Source organism: Mauremys mutica, chromosome 5 (assembly GCF_020497125.1).
Source record: "Mauremys mutica isolate MM-2020 ecotype Southern chromosome 5, ASM2049712v1, whole genome shotgun sequence".
NCBI classification, from domain to species: Eukaryota; Metazoa; Chordata; order Testudines; family Geoemydidae; genus Mauremys; species Mauremys mutica.
This window is the reverse complement of record NC_059076.1, coordinates 94,648,655-94,665,657: the sequence shown is the minus strand read 5'-3', so window position 1 is coordinate 94,665,657 and position 17,003 is coordinate 94,648,655. Positions and strand designations below refer to the sequence as shown.

Genomic DNA, 17,003 nt, shown 5'->3' with positions numbered 1-17,003 from the left:
GAGCTGATACACAGTTTTCAACCACCAATAAAGATGAAGTCTGACAAGCTGAGTTACATGGGTGCAGGAGGTCACATGCCCCAGATGCCTGACATAGCTTCTTAAAATGATTAATTTGTAGGTCATAGATAGATCTAGTAGCATGGCTTGGAATCTTTCTTGGGGAAGATAAGCCATACTCAGAACTGCCCTTGGAAATTATATCTTTTGAATAGTAATTAATATGATTTCTTTGTTTACTTTGAGGCATAGGGAGGCAAAAAATTGTGGAGTCTGCTGTATGGAGTTGGTCACCTGTTGCACAGAAACATATACTCCTTGAATCCTCAGTCAGTTGCCACTACCATTAGGCATTTTGTAAATACCTTCAACACTGCTGATAGACCGAATGGCCAGTCCTGTATTAGTACTGTAGTAGGAACTTCTCACCTGAACCCTAGATATTTTCTGTGGACAGGATGAATTGCTATAAGAAAGTAAATATCCTGGCGGTCAAGAACGACATACCAGTCCTACTGATCCAGGGTTGGAATCACTGAGGCCAGAGTTACCTGAACTTGAGTTTGGAGATGGCGGTATTCTGTTATTTCACATTCAGAATAGGGCATTAGTCCCCTTTCTGTTTGGGAAGTAAAAAAATAATGGAATAACACCCTCATGCTCCTGTGTGTTCTTGATAAACTTCTTCCACTGCTCCAAGATTTAGAAGTGATTGCACTCCCAATGTAGCATGCTGTTGTTCTCTTCTCTGAAATTGCTGGCATTTCTTGGGTTCAGGCTGTGTACACTGAATGTAGTAAGGCTTCCTCTGATATGGTTGAGGCCTTTTGATGTTGGAGTGTAAATTCCTTAGCACTTCAGCTTCACTCAAGAGGCCTTTAGCAAATGCCTCATCTGTCTTCACATTTAAAAGTTTGCACTGTTCAAAAGGAAAAATCCTCTATTGTTACCTATACCTTTTTAGGGATTCCCAAGGGTCTAATCATGGCAATCGAGGTAGTCATGGATCTGGATATGGTGTCTGCAGCATCAAGTGCCACTTAAATTATATACATGCTGCAAGTTATCCTTTTGAGATCAAAGACAAATTCTCTGTTGTCCTGAGGAATTTTATCAATCTATTTGGAGCTGGAGTGCCAATTCAAGTAATCCTACTTCACAAACAGGGCCTGGTAATTGGTGATCCTCATTTGTAGGCTTGATGAATAATTTTTGCAACCAAATAAATCAAATTTCTTGGATTCTTTGTTTTGTAGTGTAGCTTTCTGTTGACTCTGTCTAGTTCTTTCTTTGTCCACTACAACAACCAGTGACACAGGAATAGGGCATGTATAAAATTACTCAAAGCCTTGAGAAAAGACTTGGTCACAGTGATTCACTCTTTTTGATAAAAGAGCTAGGGAAGCAGATGTCTGCCAGAATAAATTAGCTGGCTCTAACAGTCCCTCATTTATGGGCATCACAAGACATCCAGTCATGGATGTGTGTAAGATGTCCAGAAGCTTGGGGGATCTTCTCATCAGGAAGATGGGATGGTCTACTTGTAAGTCCTCATCAGAGCCCTGATCATCTTGCTCAGTCATCAGAGCTGCAGTCTGAACCGACTGAAATGCTTCCTTGTGACTGAAGGGACGGAGGCTCAGCTCTGAACTAGGTTGCAGAAGCTGGTTTCTTCTGGCATGATGTAATCCCCCTGGGGCCCAATAAGGCCAAGGGCTCTGGTAAGCATATGGAACAGGAGATCATGGAGGGGGATATATTAAAGCGGTAGTATTTCTGTCAGAGCCCCTATTTCTTGGATAATAAAAATAAGCCCTAGACTTCGTCTCTGAGGTGTATGGATCTGAAAACCTAGACTCCAGGGAATGTATTGATGAAATGTCCCTACTATTATTGGAGCCCAAGGAGGAGTTCTCTTCTTGCAGAGGTGGACCAGTCCCAATGGAGTGCTGAAGGCACACTCAGGCTGAACTCTCATTAGCACAGGGGTAGCAGTCAGTACCGAAGGAAGCGCTTTCACAATCAACAAGAGCTGTGCGTAAGGTATCAAAGAGACCCTAAGGTCTCTGACACTATGTGGGATTTTGGTACTGAGTACACCGGTGCCATAGGCAGATGAATAAAAGGAGCTGGTACCAGTACTCTTTCATTTTTAACCCCCGAATACCTATCTATTTACAACTATTTACAATACAATGGATAGACTGCCCAATGAGTATGAAGTTCAGACACTTCAAATTCATACTCATAGCCTTGGGTGGTGGGAAGGAACTGAAGGACAGTTGCGGCCATTCTACCCTTTAAATCTTTGGGTGAGAGGACACTCAGGGCTGCAGAAGTGGGTACAGGGTTCTGGCTTCTGGCTCTGGGAGGGGGGTCAGAGCTGGGGCTTGGGGTGCAGGAGGGGGTATGGGGTGCTGGTTCCAGGAGGGGACTCAGGACTGGGGTGCAACTCCCGGTCAACAGCACAGCATGGCTGTTGCTAAGGCAGGCTCCCCTACCCCAGCCCCATGCCGCTCCCGGAAGGGGCGAATGCACCCCGTGGCCCCTACGGGGGATGCAGGAGGCACATGGCTTCATGTGCTGCCCCTCTCTGCAAGCACCACCCCTGCAGCTCCCATTGGCCACAGCTCTCTGTTCCCGGCCAATCAGAGTGGTGGGGGTGGTGCTTGCAGGCAGGAGCAGAGCATGGAGGGAGACCCCTGCCCCCTGGGCCATGTGGCTGCTTCCGGGAGCGGCGTGGGGCCAGGGCAGGCAGGGAGCCTGCCTTAGTAGCACCACCGGAGATTGCGATCGACTAGGAGATCCTCTAGGATCATAGAATCTCAGGGTTGGAAGGGACCTCAGGAGGTCATCTAGTCCAACCCCCTGCTCAGAGCAGGACCAAACCCAACTAAATCATCCCAGCCAGGGCTTTGTCAAGCCTGACCTTAAAAACCTCTAAGGAAGGAGATTCTACTACCTCCCTAGGTAACCCATTCCAGTTCCTCACCACCCTACTAGTGAAAAAGTTTTTCCTAATGTCCAACCTAAACCTCCCCCTCTGCAACTTGAGACCATTACTCCTTGTTCTGTCATCTTCTACCACTAAGAACAGTCTAGATCCATCCTCTTTGGAACCCCCTTTCAGGTAGTTGAAAGCAGCTATCAAATCCCCCCTCATTCTTCTCTTCTGCAGACTAAACAATCCCAGTTCCCTCAGCCTCGCCTCATAAGTCATGTGCTCTAGCCCTCTAATCATTTTTGTTGCCCTCCGCTGGACTCTCTCCAATTTATCCACATCCTTCTTGTAGTGTGGGGCCCAAAACTGCACACAGTACTCCAAATGAGGCCTCACCAGTGCTGAATAGAGGGGAATGATCACATCCCTCAATCTGCTGGAAATGCCCCTACTTATACAATCCAAAATGCCATTAGCCTTCTTGGCAACAAGGGCACACTGTTGACTCATATTCAGCTTTTCGTCCACCGTAACCCCTAGGTCCTTTTCTGCAGAACTGCTGCCCAGCCATTCGGTCCCTAGTCTGTAGCAGTGCATGGGATTCTTCCGTCCTAAGTGCAGGACTCTGCACTTGTCCTTGTTGAACCTCACCATATTTCTTTTGGCCCAATCCTCTAATTTGTCTAGGTCCCTCTGTATCCTATCCCTACCCTCCAGCGTATCAACCACTCCTCCCAGTTTAGTGTCATCTGCAAACTTGCTAAGAGTGCAGTCCACACCATCCTCCAGATCGTTAATGAAGATATTGAATAAAACCGGCCCCAGCACCGACCCTTGGGGCACTCCACTTGATACCGGCTGCCAACTAGACACGGAACCATTGATCACTACACGTTGAGCCCGACCATCTAGCCAGTTTTCTATCCACCTTACCGTCCATTCATCCAGCCCATACTTCTTTAACTTGCTGGCAAGAATACTGTGGGAGACAGTATCGATTGTGATCGACAAGTTGGTGACCACGGCCCAATAGCAACCTACTCACCACAGATACCAATTGAAACTTCCATAGCAAACCACAAGACTCTTCTGCTTACTATGTTAGTGGTAAAGAAAGTTGAAGAGAATGTTCAAGCATTAAAGAAAATGAGAGGCTAGCATTATGATTTCCTGTTTTTCCCTGGTGATTCAGAAACTTTTAGGGAGAGCCTTCTTCAGATCTGCCAGCCAGGTACTAAGATCTCAATACAAAGTACCAGATGAAAAAACTTAGTTGACAAGTCAATCTTTCTCGAAATTGTACTCCAGCATTTTTTTAAATAGAATCTTTACAGCCACTGTCCATCCATTGTAATGGATTTCTTTTTAACAGCTCAGGTTATGGCAGAGTCCACCAGCAGTCAAATAATTCCTTTGAAAACCTACACAGCTTGTGGATAGGGAATAGTTGGTCTGTAATGTAGCTGTATTCAGGGCTCTTACATAATGTTCTCCAAGTCATTACAGCTAGAGAGCATTTTTTCTACCTTTTCCCTTAGGAGGGAAAATGCACTCTGGGAGTTTTGGTGACTATCCAATTCACATTTTGATAGTGGGTTAAGTAAAGTATCTTAAACTTCTATGATGAGAAATTCCCAATTCTGAAAGGCAAACTCCTTGGATTAAGAGGGCCTTGGATGTTTTAGTGTATTTGCCATTTTTAGAGGACGAAGGTAAACCTTCTGGGGGCCTATGGTCTGGCTCCATGTGGAGTCTCAAAGAAATTTAAATTCCTGTCAATGGGTGCCCTCCTCCCAACAAGGGAAGAGGTCTTGGTAACAGAAGGAACAAAATAGGAAGCTTCCTGCCAGGGAAAAAATGTGCTCTACAGTCCACAAACTGCCTTCTCCTCTTTAGGGGAAGCCACCATGTTGAAAAACTTTTAAGAACAGTAAGATCTGTATCTGATGCAAAACAAAACAAAAAGTCAACAGGTGTCTCTGGTTGGGGGAAAACACTTAAAAGTGTCAAAATCCTGAAACGTAGATTGATTCAATCACTGGAATGAGATTAGTTTATTAGCCTAAAACTGCAGAATTCTACCTGCCCATTTGCTTAAAGATGTAACTCTTTAACGATAAATAAAAGATCAACTTTTTTCATCAACATCAGAGCAGATTTTATGCTTTGGCAGGTAAATTTTCCTGACAATTTTGGCAAGATTTAGCTTCAGATTAAGGAAGATTAAGCAGAAAAAAATAGGTATAATTTGCGGATATGTCCCAGTTAATTGTTTTTTGTTTGACAAAAGCAAGGTGGTAGTAGCATAACAATGTTTTTTCATACAAATCAGAAAAGCATCTTCAAAATAGGGGATGCGCTGTAAATCTTAAACATTTCTATGTTACTGAAATATTCAGAGCCACTCAGAAAATATCAGAAGAACCTACTTTTGAATCAATGCTATAACCACTGTCAGGAGTAGACGCCAGCGTCTCAGGAGGGGAACATCTCACAGAACCTGCAGATGTGGAAGAGGATGTGGAAGTTGCTGCACTGCAGCAAAGAATCAGGTAGTTTCTCCAGAGCCCAATATATGAATCACTACTTGTAGTAGTATTTACTTTCTTGGCATTGATAGGGCTGCTATAAAAAGAAAAAAATAGGTAGAAAAATAACATGAATTTAGAAAATGCAATTTACACACTTCATTTTATTCTCTGCTGAATTTTATATTTTAATTGTGTATATGTCCTTAAGTGTAATCCTTAACATTGTAGTCTCTACTCTGATTTTATTATTGAAGACTGGTGCTGTACAGCAAATTCAACTATAAAAATATGCATTATTGCTAATATACATCACTGCTAAAGTACAATATAGTCAAAAGGCACGAATTAATCTTTATAGCATACTATTTCTCTTCTAAACCCAATCATTTTAGTTAATTTTCTGTTATTAATATTAAAGAAAGATTAAAACATAGGAAATAATAGTCCTGTATATTTACATAATATTGAAATTTAATGGGTATTGTAATTTCAATAAATGTTAAAAAAAAGAGGTTTAATATACTGCGGTATTTTCAATTAACTTAAGAAGTGAACTTACTTAATGTCAACCTGTGGAGACAACAGTTGGAGTCTTGTGTAAGCAAACATCCAAGCATAGCTTACAGCTGTTGGGCAGTGTTTTGGAAGATTTTCCTGTTTCATAAAACTGGAAAGGCTTACAATCCATGGATCTTGACCCTGGGTCACATGTGCAAATATCCATATATGTGATGGACTCACCACATCAAACTGGTGGCTGATAGGGGAGGAGCTCCAGTCAGCTAATGTTTGTAAATCTATTGAACTGCGGCAATACAGTAAAGTAGTCTGTATACATAAACAGAATGAACAAACATTTAATATATGTATCAGTTTTTTTTTATCTGCATCACTGAATGTCTAAAAAAGCTTTAAATCATAAAGTGAGCACGCACAGGGAGTAGACTGATAAATTATTATTAGGGCTGCGATTTAGTCACGGTGATCACGGAAGTCACGGAATCCGTGGTTTCTAAAACACCTCCATGACTTCAGCCAGTGCCGGCTGGGAGCTGCAGCCACCGTGGATGGCAGGGGGGGAGCCCCGCAGCTCCCTGCTGCCATTCCTGGCACCACAAGGGGGGGGGGGGAATCTGCTGCCCCCGCCGCATCCGGTCTCTGTGGGAGCAGGAGGGATCCCTGGAGCTCCCAGCTACGGCGGGGAGTAGGGAGGATCCCCACTGCTGCAGGCGGCAAGAGGGACCCCAGCAGCTCCCAGCCACGGCTAGGAGGATCCCCAAAGCTCCAGGCTGGAGACAGGAGGGATCCCTGCAGCATGGAGCTGCCAGCAGAGGGGGATCCTGTAAGCTTCCCACCCCTACCCTCCCCCCAGCCCGCCAGCTGCCCAGACTACCAATTTTGTCATGGGTATTTTTAGTAAAAATGAGGGACAGGTAACGGGCTTCCGTGAATTTTTCATTATTGCCCATGACCTGTCCCTCACTTTTACCAAAAATATCCGTGCAAAAACTTAGCCTTAATTATTATTAACTTTGTCTTACAAAAAACTGCTAGAGGGCACCAATACATAGCTAAGCTGTTTTCTCTCTCTCACAGAAGAAAAGGAATTGGCCATTAGAAGCGATCCAGTTTTATATTCAGCCTTTGGCTCATTAATGACCTACTTTTTTTTGGAAGTTACTAAAATCTCAAATCTTTAATAGTGATCTCCAAGTCACACACCAGAAGCTTCTAAACTGAAGAGGAGAGAAATCTATCCTTGATAAATCATTTTTAAAAGAAACAGAAATCTATTACATTCCCTTCGTAGAAGGGGGATCAGAGGATTCTCCAACAGTGCCAGAAGAGCAGACAACTTCCAGGAACATCTAGCAAAGAAAAGGGAACTAATCTGAGACTTTTTACTGTTTCAGACACCTACCCAAACTGCACTGTTTGTTTATTGGGGATATTTCTTGCACAGAAAGAAAGTAGCATTTTATACCGTGGAACTTAAAGATAAGCACATTTGGATTCCAGACGTGGGTGTGCATGTGCGCAATACACCAGAGCTGTTTCTAGTAGTGTTTGTTGACCTGCACATGCATCAGCTGCGTGGTGTATCTGAGGCTTTAAGAGGCTGTGCTGGTCGATGCCGCTCCACGTCCCTCTCGCCAGCAAGCAAGAGAGCCTGCAGCAGAGGAGATGGAGGGTGGGTATTGGAATCCAAATAGGGACCACACATCTCCAAGAACCTCCAGTTACAGTAAAGTAACCCCCTTTTCTTCTATGAGTGAGGGTCCCTATATGGATTCCAGACATAGGTACATAGTGAGCAGTGCTCAGTGTGGAGGGGGGGGGGGGTGAGGACTTGCAGGAAGCCACAGTCTGCAGGACAGCATGGCCAACTGCTGCGTCTGCTGCCACCGGTGGGGTGATGGGATAGTGAGCAGTAAAGGTATAGACAGAGGACCACGTGGCTGCCCTACAAAATGTCCTGCATGGAACATCTGTAAGGAAAGCCAATGAGGTGGTTTGAACCAGCGTGGAGTGGGTTTGACTCCAGGGGGCGGAGGAACATAAGAGAGGGCATAGCATTCCTCGATGCAATGGGAGATCCATTTAGAGAGGTGTTATGAGGAGAGGGTATGCTCCCAACAGCACTTAACAATGGTGAGGGATAGACTGGGTAAGGCCCAGAAGGCGCAGGTGTGTTGGAGATAAAAGGCCAGTGCACAGTGGACATTGAGAGAATGCAATATATGTGTGCCCTAGGAGAGGTGTGCAGTTTGGGGTAGAAAATTGGAAGGTGGATAGATTGGTTGAGGTGAAACGGAACTTCCACCTTAGCGAGAAACTTGGGGTGCAGTTGCAGGGAGATTTTATCTTTGTTGAAGACAATAAGGGGGGGAGTCGGCCATCATGGCCGCCAGCTCACCTACCCGCCTCGCCAACGTGATGACCACCAAGATCACCTTTTTAGAGAGATGGGCAAGAGAGTAAGTTGTGAGGGTTCAAAGGACGTCCTTGTGAGGGCAGAGAAGATGAGACTGAGGTCCCAAGAGGGGGTAGGCTTCTACTCGCTGTTTTCCCATTGGTGCAGATTGCAGAGGAAGGAGGCAGTGGTCGGGTGGAATGAAGGCGAAGAACCCATCCACAGGAGAGAGGAAGGTGCTGAGTGCTGACAGATGGATGCAGACAGAGGAGTGGGCAAGGCCTGACCAACTAAGCTGGAGAAGGTAATTGAAGAGATGGAGATGGAATGGAGATGGAGTCCAGAGGTTAGTGGTGGCAGTGTGTCCAAGTGGTAAAGCGCTGCCATTTTGCTTGATAGCAGACCCTGGCAGAGGGTCATCTGTGGCACATGAAGACATCGCACACTCGCGTGGAGCATGCCTCGTCTAGACGCGAGCCCAATTCAAATACCAAGCTGTCAAATGGAAGTGGCTCAGATTAGGAAGCTGCAGATAGCCATGCGCCTGTGTGAGGAGATCTGGGAGGCTGAGGAGCTGGATCGGGGGGCAGGCGGAGAGGTAGAAGAGATTGATGAACTAGTATTGGTGGAAGCAAAAGGGGGCTACGAGGATGAGCCATGCTCAAACTCGCTGCACCTTGTGCAGGATTTGAGGGAGCAGGGGGATGGGCGGGAAAGCATAACAGAGTTTGGTAGTCGAGGGCAGAAGTAGTACATCGCCCTGGGAGCCCAGCCTGATGGTGCCTCTGGAGCAGAAGAGGGGAAGCTTGTGGTGGTCATGAAGAGGTCCCAGTGCAGCATGCCCCACAGGCAAAAGACCGAGTGGAGCATGGGGTCGTGTAACTCCTGCTCATGACTGGTGTAGAAGGACCTGCTGAACGTGTCCGTCAGGGAGTTGCTGTTACCCGGGAGATTCATGCCATGGAGGGTGACTCCATGCCTGAGGCATCAGTTCCAGAGGTGAATGGCCTCTGTGCAGAGGGAGGGGAACCTGGCATCGTCCTGCCTGTTGATATACACAACTGCCGTCATGTTGTTGGATAGCAGTTGAACATGCCAGAATCTGATCGGGGCAGGAATGCCTGACAGGCAATGGGGGCAGCCTGCAATTCCAGGATTTGATCTGCATCTGAGCTTCTCTGGGTATCCAAAGCCCTGAGCTGTATGGCCTTCCAAATGAGCACTCCACCCGATGAGCAAGGCGTGTGTGGCAAGAGTGATGTGGGGTAAATGGGAGGGGTAAACGGGATGCTGGCTAGGACTTTGGATGGGTTGATCCACCACATGAGGGAAGCCAGGATGGAGGGTGGGAGCAGGACTGCCTTGCGAGGTGATCCATGTGCAGTTTGCCGACTGACCGGAGCCAGTGCATACGCAGGTGGGCATATGGAGTCACAGAGGTGCAGGCCGCCATGTGGCCAATGAGGAAAAGACACTGGCAGATACACATACGTGGATTGCGATGCAGCTGTGTCATGAAGAAGGTGAGGGCGGCAAAATGGTCTGTCGGAGAAAACCTTGGCCCGTGAGAGAGTCCAGGGATTCCCCGATGAAGGTGAGCTTACAGGTAGGGATGAGAACTGACTTGTCTTCATTGATGCAGATACCCAGGCCAGCAAGGAGGCCGTGAAGGGTCTGGATCATGGAGAGGAAACAGTTGTGGAGTGGCACAACAAAGAGCCAGTCATCCAGGTAAGGAAACACGGAGTGGCCGAGACAAAGCATGTGGGCCACGATGACAGTAAAGACCTTTGTGAACATGCAAGAGGCAGTGGCGATACCAAAGAGGAGGACCCAGAGGAGGATTCAACTGACAGTGAGAGTGTCCCATCATGAAATGGAGGAACTTTTGATGAGCTGGGTGGAGGTTTATATGAAAAGTATGAATCCTTCATATTGAGAGCTGCGAACCATGCACCATGGGGGAGGGATGGGATATTGAGATGGAGCGTGACCATCTGGAACCAGAATTTGCATATGAATTTGTTCAGGGACTGGAGATCCAGAATGGGGTAGCAGCCATCCTCCTCCTTTGGCATAAGGAAATAAGGGGAGTAGAACCCACAGCCACAGTAGTACTGCGGGACACATTCTACGGTGCCCCTCCAGAAGAGGGTGTCCGCTTCCTCTCAGAGGAGATCATGTTGGGAATGATCCCCATTCCCTGGGGAAGCCAGACAATTGGAGTCACAAGTCCCAGCACATGATGACCCCAGTCTCTAGAAAGTGAGAGGATGTGCCAGCTGCGTCCACAGTGGCCTGAAGGCCCATCTTGGTGACTAGTCACCCCTCGTCCATCAGCGCCTGGAATTGCTGCTGTTGGTCTGGTGGCAGCTTGTCCGTGAACTCTGCTAGCTTGTTGTAGTTATTAAAATGATACTTGGCTAGCAGAGCTTGGTAGTTTCCAATCTGGAACTGTAGTCCTGCAAAGGAATATACCTTCCAGCCCAAAAGGTCCATTCTCTTTGCCACCCTGTCCAGAGGGGTAGACTTCTGCAGCTGCTGGTGGTGTGCCTGCTCTACTGCTGAGTGGCCAATGAGAGAGCTGGGGGGAGGATGCGTAAAAAGAAAATCTGCCCCTTGAGCAGGTACAAAATACCTCCTCTCTGCCCTCTTAAGTGTGGGGGTATAGGAGGCAAGGATGTGCCATATTGCCCATGCTGGTTGGAGAATGCCCTTGTTATGGGTAGAGCCACCTAAGAGGGCCCCTAAGGTTGGAGAATGTCCAAAAGCTGGTGTTGCAGGTCCAGAACCTCTTCCAACAAAATACCCCGGTCTGCTGCTACTCTCTGCAGAAAGTCCTGGTACTGGCAGTCGTCAACCAACAAAGAGCATGGGAGAGAAATAAGCACCTCCTTCAGCAATGAGGAAGCAGCAATGGGTACGGGCAGAGTTGGCGGTACTGGTTTGATGTCTGCCTGTTCCTCATAAACTGATGGTGCCACTGGGTGAATAGGAGACAGTCGATCAGATGCCTGTGATGGTGCCTGGCATCTGCAATGGGGATCCCAGGATACCCAGCAGGGCCAAAAAGAAGTGTCCCCCAGATGTAGTGAGACCCACAGGTATTGGTACCAAGCCTCCGTTGTCGGATTATACACTGCAGGGTAAGGCAGTCTGGGCCATGAGTCCAGACTGTGGCATAACATTGGGGAGAACGAGGGTTCTGGCTCTGAGATCTCCTCAGACTCCAAAGACATTTCCAGCAATGTTGAGGGGGGCACACTGTTGGTACTGGAGGTGTGGCCATTGGATGGGTTTCTCTGGCAGCAGCAACAAAGATTCATCCGCTGGAGTGGAGATTTCACGGGTGAGTGGGAGGCCAGAGATGAGTGAAGAATATAAATAGGGAATAATCAACTCCTCCACCAAGAAAGACTCAGAGAGGCCAGAAGTCCATGGTGTGCCCATGAAAATGTCAGAGAGCCCTGGTGACATCTGAGGGGCTGGCCTGTCCAGAAGGCACAGAGGTATTGCAGGACAGGTGCTGAGCTCACCAGTGAGCGTGGGTTCCAGGGTTGACAGTAATGTTGGATACCATTTGCATCTGGCCTTACCTTCCATATGAGGAAGCGTGGGTACTGGTCTGACAGGATCCACTTTCAACCTCTAACCTGGTCTGGCTCAGGAAGGAAACGCTGCGCTTAGGAGCAGTCCATGGTCGGGATCTGCTCTTCTGCCTGGGAGAGTGTTTTTTTACTCTTATGCTGGGACTTGTCCTTGGTCTTCAGTACCGACAGATCCAGAGTATGTGAGGTGGTCAGAGGGGTACGCACCACCAATGACTGTCACTATATAGGGGGTTCTGCCAGTTCCGGATCCAAATGTGCCGTCTCATGGTTTCCTCCATCAAGTTCTTCTGGAGGTGGAGCTCTCAAGCTTCCCAGAATCCGGGCAGGAAGGACTTGCAAATGGAGCAGCAAGTCATGATATGTGCCTCGCCAAGGCAGTAAAGACATCTCTGGTGCTCGGTGCTCTCAGAGAACGAGTGCAGGCAAGAGATGCAGTTTTTAAATCCCAAAATCTGGAGCACAGTACCCGGGAAGGGGAGGGACAGTCCCGAAATGGGGAAATTGATAAGTTGGTGTAGTTATCTACACTAAAACAACTACAACTATTTACACTGAATGAAGAATAGCCACTCTCTTAGCAAAAACTAAGAGCAGGAAGGAACAGGGGTTCTGACTCGGGCCATGCGGTGGTAAGAGGGAACTGGAGAGGCACTGACCTGCGCTATTTATCATACCATCAGCCGGGAGCATGAGGGGATGCCCTACATATGTGCAGGTCAACAGACACTGTCAACAAACACTTTCAGACTCAGGCACATGGTGCTCATGCACACTCCACATATGAATACTTATAGGGACCATCACTTAAAGAACATCAATATTTATATAAAGATATATATGATTAAACTGAGGACAAACTGATTTGCAGAGTAACTTTATATTCTCCACAAAATATTCCTACCTGATCTGCCCCAGTGAGATGTATGAAACTCTCAAGAATAGATGAACTCAGTCTGTCCATCACATCTATTGCCAACTCATCATCACCCTAAAAAAATAAACAAATAAGATGCATGAGAATCTCAAAGTTCAAGAAAGGACACCAAGCAGTACCCTCTCAGTGAACAGTTATATATGACTACCTCTTAGCTCTTACCTTGGAAATTTCTAAAAGTGTGAACAAAGCCCGCATTTCTCGAAGAATGCTGACAGCCAATCTTCTGGTCGCAGGCCTCGTGCTACAAAGAATGACCAATGCAAAGCCTTCCACAATATGAAATACGTTTGAGTAAAGGGTCCTCTCCAGGGGAAGAGTATGGGCAGTTCCATTAGAGGCACCACGCTTAAAAAAAATTATATAGGTGTCAATTAAATTAACAGCAAAGCAAACAATACTGAGCTATATTGGTTCAATTATTAGTGATGGGAGAAATGGTTCTAAAACGTTGCATAACATTAAACTCTCACAAGGTTTCTAGCATTTCCTGGTTTCAGCCAAAACAGAAGTATCATAGGAACGACCTTTCCTGATCAATTTTGGGAATTCCACTTTCTGCTGAGACCAGTGGAGAGGCATGCAATATTTTTAAAACAATTTACCAAGCTTTTTCAACCTCAACAAAAAGCTTTTGGTTCACTTTAAAACTTTTGAGTGAAGGATAAGGTAAATTCTTGCTAGTTCAAACCGACTCATTCATTCATATTAATTATATTTCCAATTACATCCTGAGACCTTCACATAAAAAAGAAGCAGTAGATGACTTCTTTGTACGGAACATCGAGCACTATTTTACCTCTGACTTTTTTGTTCATAATTTTTTTTTAAATAAACACAAAATTCAGCAACAATTATGAGGATACAAGTGTATATACAAAAATATCTCTCTATAATATAAACAGAATAAGCATATGCCAGGGTGACACTGGCCCTCTAAGAGCGAGCAGGGCTAGTGCTCCTGTGATGCACCAGCTCTCCTCATCTGGATTGACAAGAGGGAACCTGGGCCCTACAGGGAAGAGAACCAACAGAGAGAAACCTTGTGAGTCAGAACTACCTGAGAGTCAAGAAAAGGCAAGTGAGAGTTGTGTGGGAGTCAGAGGGACTGTGGAAGGTCCTAGGAGGAAGCTGCAGTTGGTTCCTATGAAAAGGCTGAAGACAAGAGAGCAGCAAGAGTGGTTTGCTGGCTGACCTACCCAAGCCAGAGAGCCATGGCCATGGAGGGGGCTAAGACTAGGAAGAAACAGAAAGTCTCACCTGCTGATGTCTAAGCAAGAGGGCCAGAGCGGACTTAAGGCAGGGGAGCAATGGAGGAGCTTACCCACCAATAGCTCCCAGGCCAAACAGCTGACCCTAGGGGAATAATGAAAGCACCATGGAGAGTGACGGATGCTCTCCTGATAAGGATGATCTCCCAGCAGAGGGGCCAGGGGCATTCCCTCTGGGAAGAGCAGGGTTGCACACCAGCTGGAAGGGATGGGGTGGCTGTCCAGGCAGAGGGACAGAAGGGAACCAAGAAAGAGTCTGCATGTGCTGGAGAATGCCGGAATGTGACATATTACGTCAATAGATGAGCTGTCTTGGGATTTTAAATACTTGCACTGGGGTGATAAATGGACTGTTCGAGGATTTATAGTTTGGACTATCTGCACATTTTGTAATAAACTAGGCCTAAGGAGGGGTATTTTATTGAGGTAAGCGAGCCTAGTGTGGAGTTACGGGGTCTCTGAAAGGAGAAATTGAGGCAAGTATGCCTGCTGTGCTGAGGCCTGCTGCAGGAGGGGCTGCCCTATGACTGCATAGATTACAATTAAAAAAAAAAAAAAAAAGCTGTGAATCAGATTAGGAAAGCGAATTGCTAAAAACTGATTTTAAGAGAGAAAAAGTGTTTTAATTTCACAGGAAATTTGTTCAGTTACATGGAATTGGTAATGTAAGAATTTCATGCAGCATTACAATACCTGAGAATCTTGGGTTTTATTGTGCATTTGGGCTGCTTGTTTCCATTGATTTATTAGCTGCACTAACATCTTTACTGCACTGTCAAGAAGCGTTGGATGGACATCAGTCACTTCACGCACAATAAAATAAACAAATCCTGAAAGAACATCTTCCCGCCAGTCTGGAAAATCAAGCATTAATGCCTGTAGAGTATTGAAAGCGAGGGCACGCAGTTCTTCATCCATGTGAATTGTCAGCCTGTTAAGAGAGTGTACAGCATTGTTAAAAAACTTCACCATTCTTTCAAATCCTCACATTCTCAACTGGACAAAGGCCTTTTACCAGTTATAAAGTGAAGTCAATTTATATCGTTGACTGTACAATATGAAGCATCTCTGTGTTGGAAGGCTGAGCTAGCTATGCTCCCAGCCTGGATACATGACTTGTACCTGAACCATTAGCTCTAAATCCATTTGAAGCTACATCTGGATTAACAACAGCAGGGTATACTGCTACAGCAGTTCAAAGCAGTAGGCTTTAACTAATTAAGAGGGTAATCAAATAATTTGAAGAGAATGGGCCATACTTTCAGGTATGCAGTTTTGCACATACCTGAACAACATCTGCAAATATTTCAAAGTTCTGGATGGACATCCTTTGGTGTGGAGTGCTTTTTTCCCCTACAGAATGTACTCTAAATAAATAGCTATGTTCATGTGTAAACCACGGCTCATTTCAGGCATGTGCAAAAAACAAGTGTACAATTTAGTATGCACTTTTGAAAATATGCCTCAGCTTTTTAAACTAGGAGACACTTATCAAACATTATACTATCAAATACATCCATACATCTATGATATGGTCATTTTAATGACATTTTTGATAATTAGAAAAAATACTTGTGTTTTTAAAAGTTTTTACTTTCTCACAACACCATCTTCTGTTCCTATTTGACTCCAAAACCACAGGAACAAACATCAGCAAAATTATTCCATAGCCATAGACTATACTGTAGTCCTGCCAAGACTCTGACATTAAAGCAGACGTGACCCACATTTAAGACTCTACTCCTGGTTCCCACCAGACACTGTCCTTCCCCCTCTTCTGCCCCCAAATCTCCCGCTAATTCCACCAGTCCAATACTACTTGCTCACGCCATTTCAACTAACTTGTTCCTCTCTCCTTTCTTCATAAAACTTGTTAGGAAAGCATTAGAGGGATTTCTTCTTTCATGTTAATACATGAAAATTCCTCGGCTCGTAGCTCAGCTCCCTTTCCTGACTTTGTGTGCTCTAACAGAGTTGCAAATGCTGATAGTCCACTCCTCTCCTTCAATCTATGGAACTATGTGTGCATGCAGGATCAGGGAAGTCATAATGAGAGGAATATGGACAGGGTTGGTGGGAAATAAGTAGAAAAGGGTGAGAAAAAGAAATATAGAAGAAACAAAATCCAAATCTCCCTCAAAATTTTGTCTGACATTTGGCAAATTTGATTATGTCAAACCACAATGCCTTCACAGTATGATCAGCAAAAGAAGATGGCTGCTGTGAGTGAAAGAAGAGTCCTGTACAAAATGTAAAGTAACTAAAATATGAACTTTTAAAGAGAGGCCATATATGAAAAATTGTAAGTCTGTTCTTGTGTGCAAGATTCTCTCTTTTAGAATCTACTCTGCTACTTTTCTAGGTCTGCTGACAATACATGTCACAGTGTAAAAAAAAAAAATCAGACTCTGTGCAAATGGAATATTAGTATCTAATAATATATTCACAATAGTTTTTGGCCTTGGGTTTCTGAAATACTGCCGGAAGCTTTTTTTGGTTTTTTAGGACCTTGATTAAAACTGGGATTTAAGTTTTCCTTACCTTGCTAGTAATTCAATAAGGTCAGTCCTGCTCATGCCATCTGGAATCAGTCTTGGAATAGCAGCAATACAAGTTCTAAACAAATCAATCTTAGGTTTTCTCTCCCCCCTACAAAATCAATTTACACAAAACAGAATCACAGGGAAGCCTCCTTTATGGTATTTTCAGTATTAAATACACATACGTTTTCAAAGTTCCATTCAATGTTAGGGAGTCAACCTCAAATCTTCATAATTAATCTATCATATCCTTTGTGGACA

General features: G+C 45.3%; 1 protein-coding gene across 1 annotated transcript in view; it reads right to left on the bottom strand.

Annotated features, from left to right (window-relative positions):
- Positions 1 to 17,003, bottom strand: part of FRYL (FRY like transcription coactivator) — a 351,277-nt gene that overhangs the window by 143,724 nt on the left and 190,550 nt on the right. Inside the window, exons 21-26 of the mRNA XM_045018794.1 lie at positions 16,744 to 16,851; positions 14,896 to 15,133; positions 13,094 to 13,279; positions 12,899 to 12,985; positions 6,032 to 6,300; positions 5,371 to 5,566 (exon numbers count right to left, since the gene is read on the bottom strand). Of these exons, the coding sequence (XP_044874729.1) occupies positions 5,371 to 5,566; positions 6,032 to 6,300; positions 12,899 to 12,985; positions 13,094 to 13,279; positions 14,896 to 15,133; positions 16,744 to 16,851 (1,084 nt within the window). The remainder of the gene's footprint in view (positions 1 to 5,370; positions 5,567 to 6,031; positions 6,301 to 12,898; positions 12,986 to 13,093; positions 13,280 to 14,895; positions 15,134 to 16,743; positions 16,852 to 17,003) is intronic.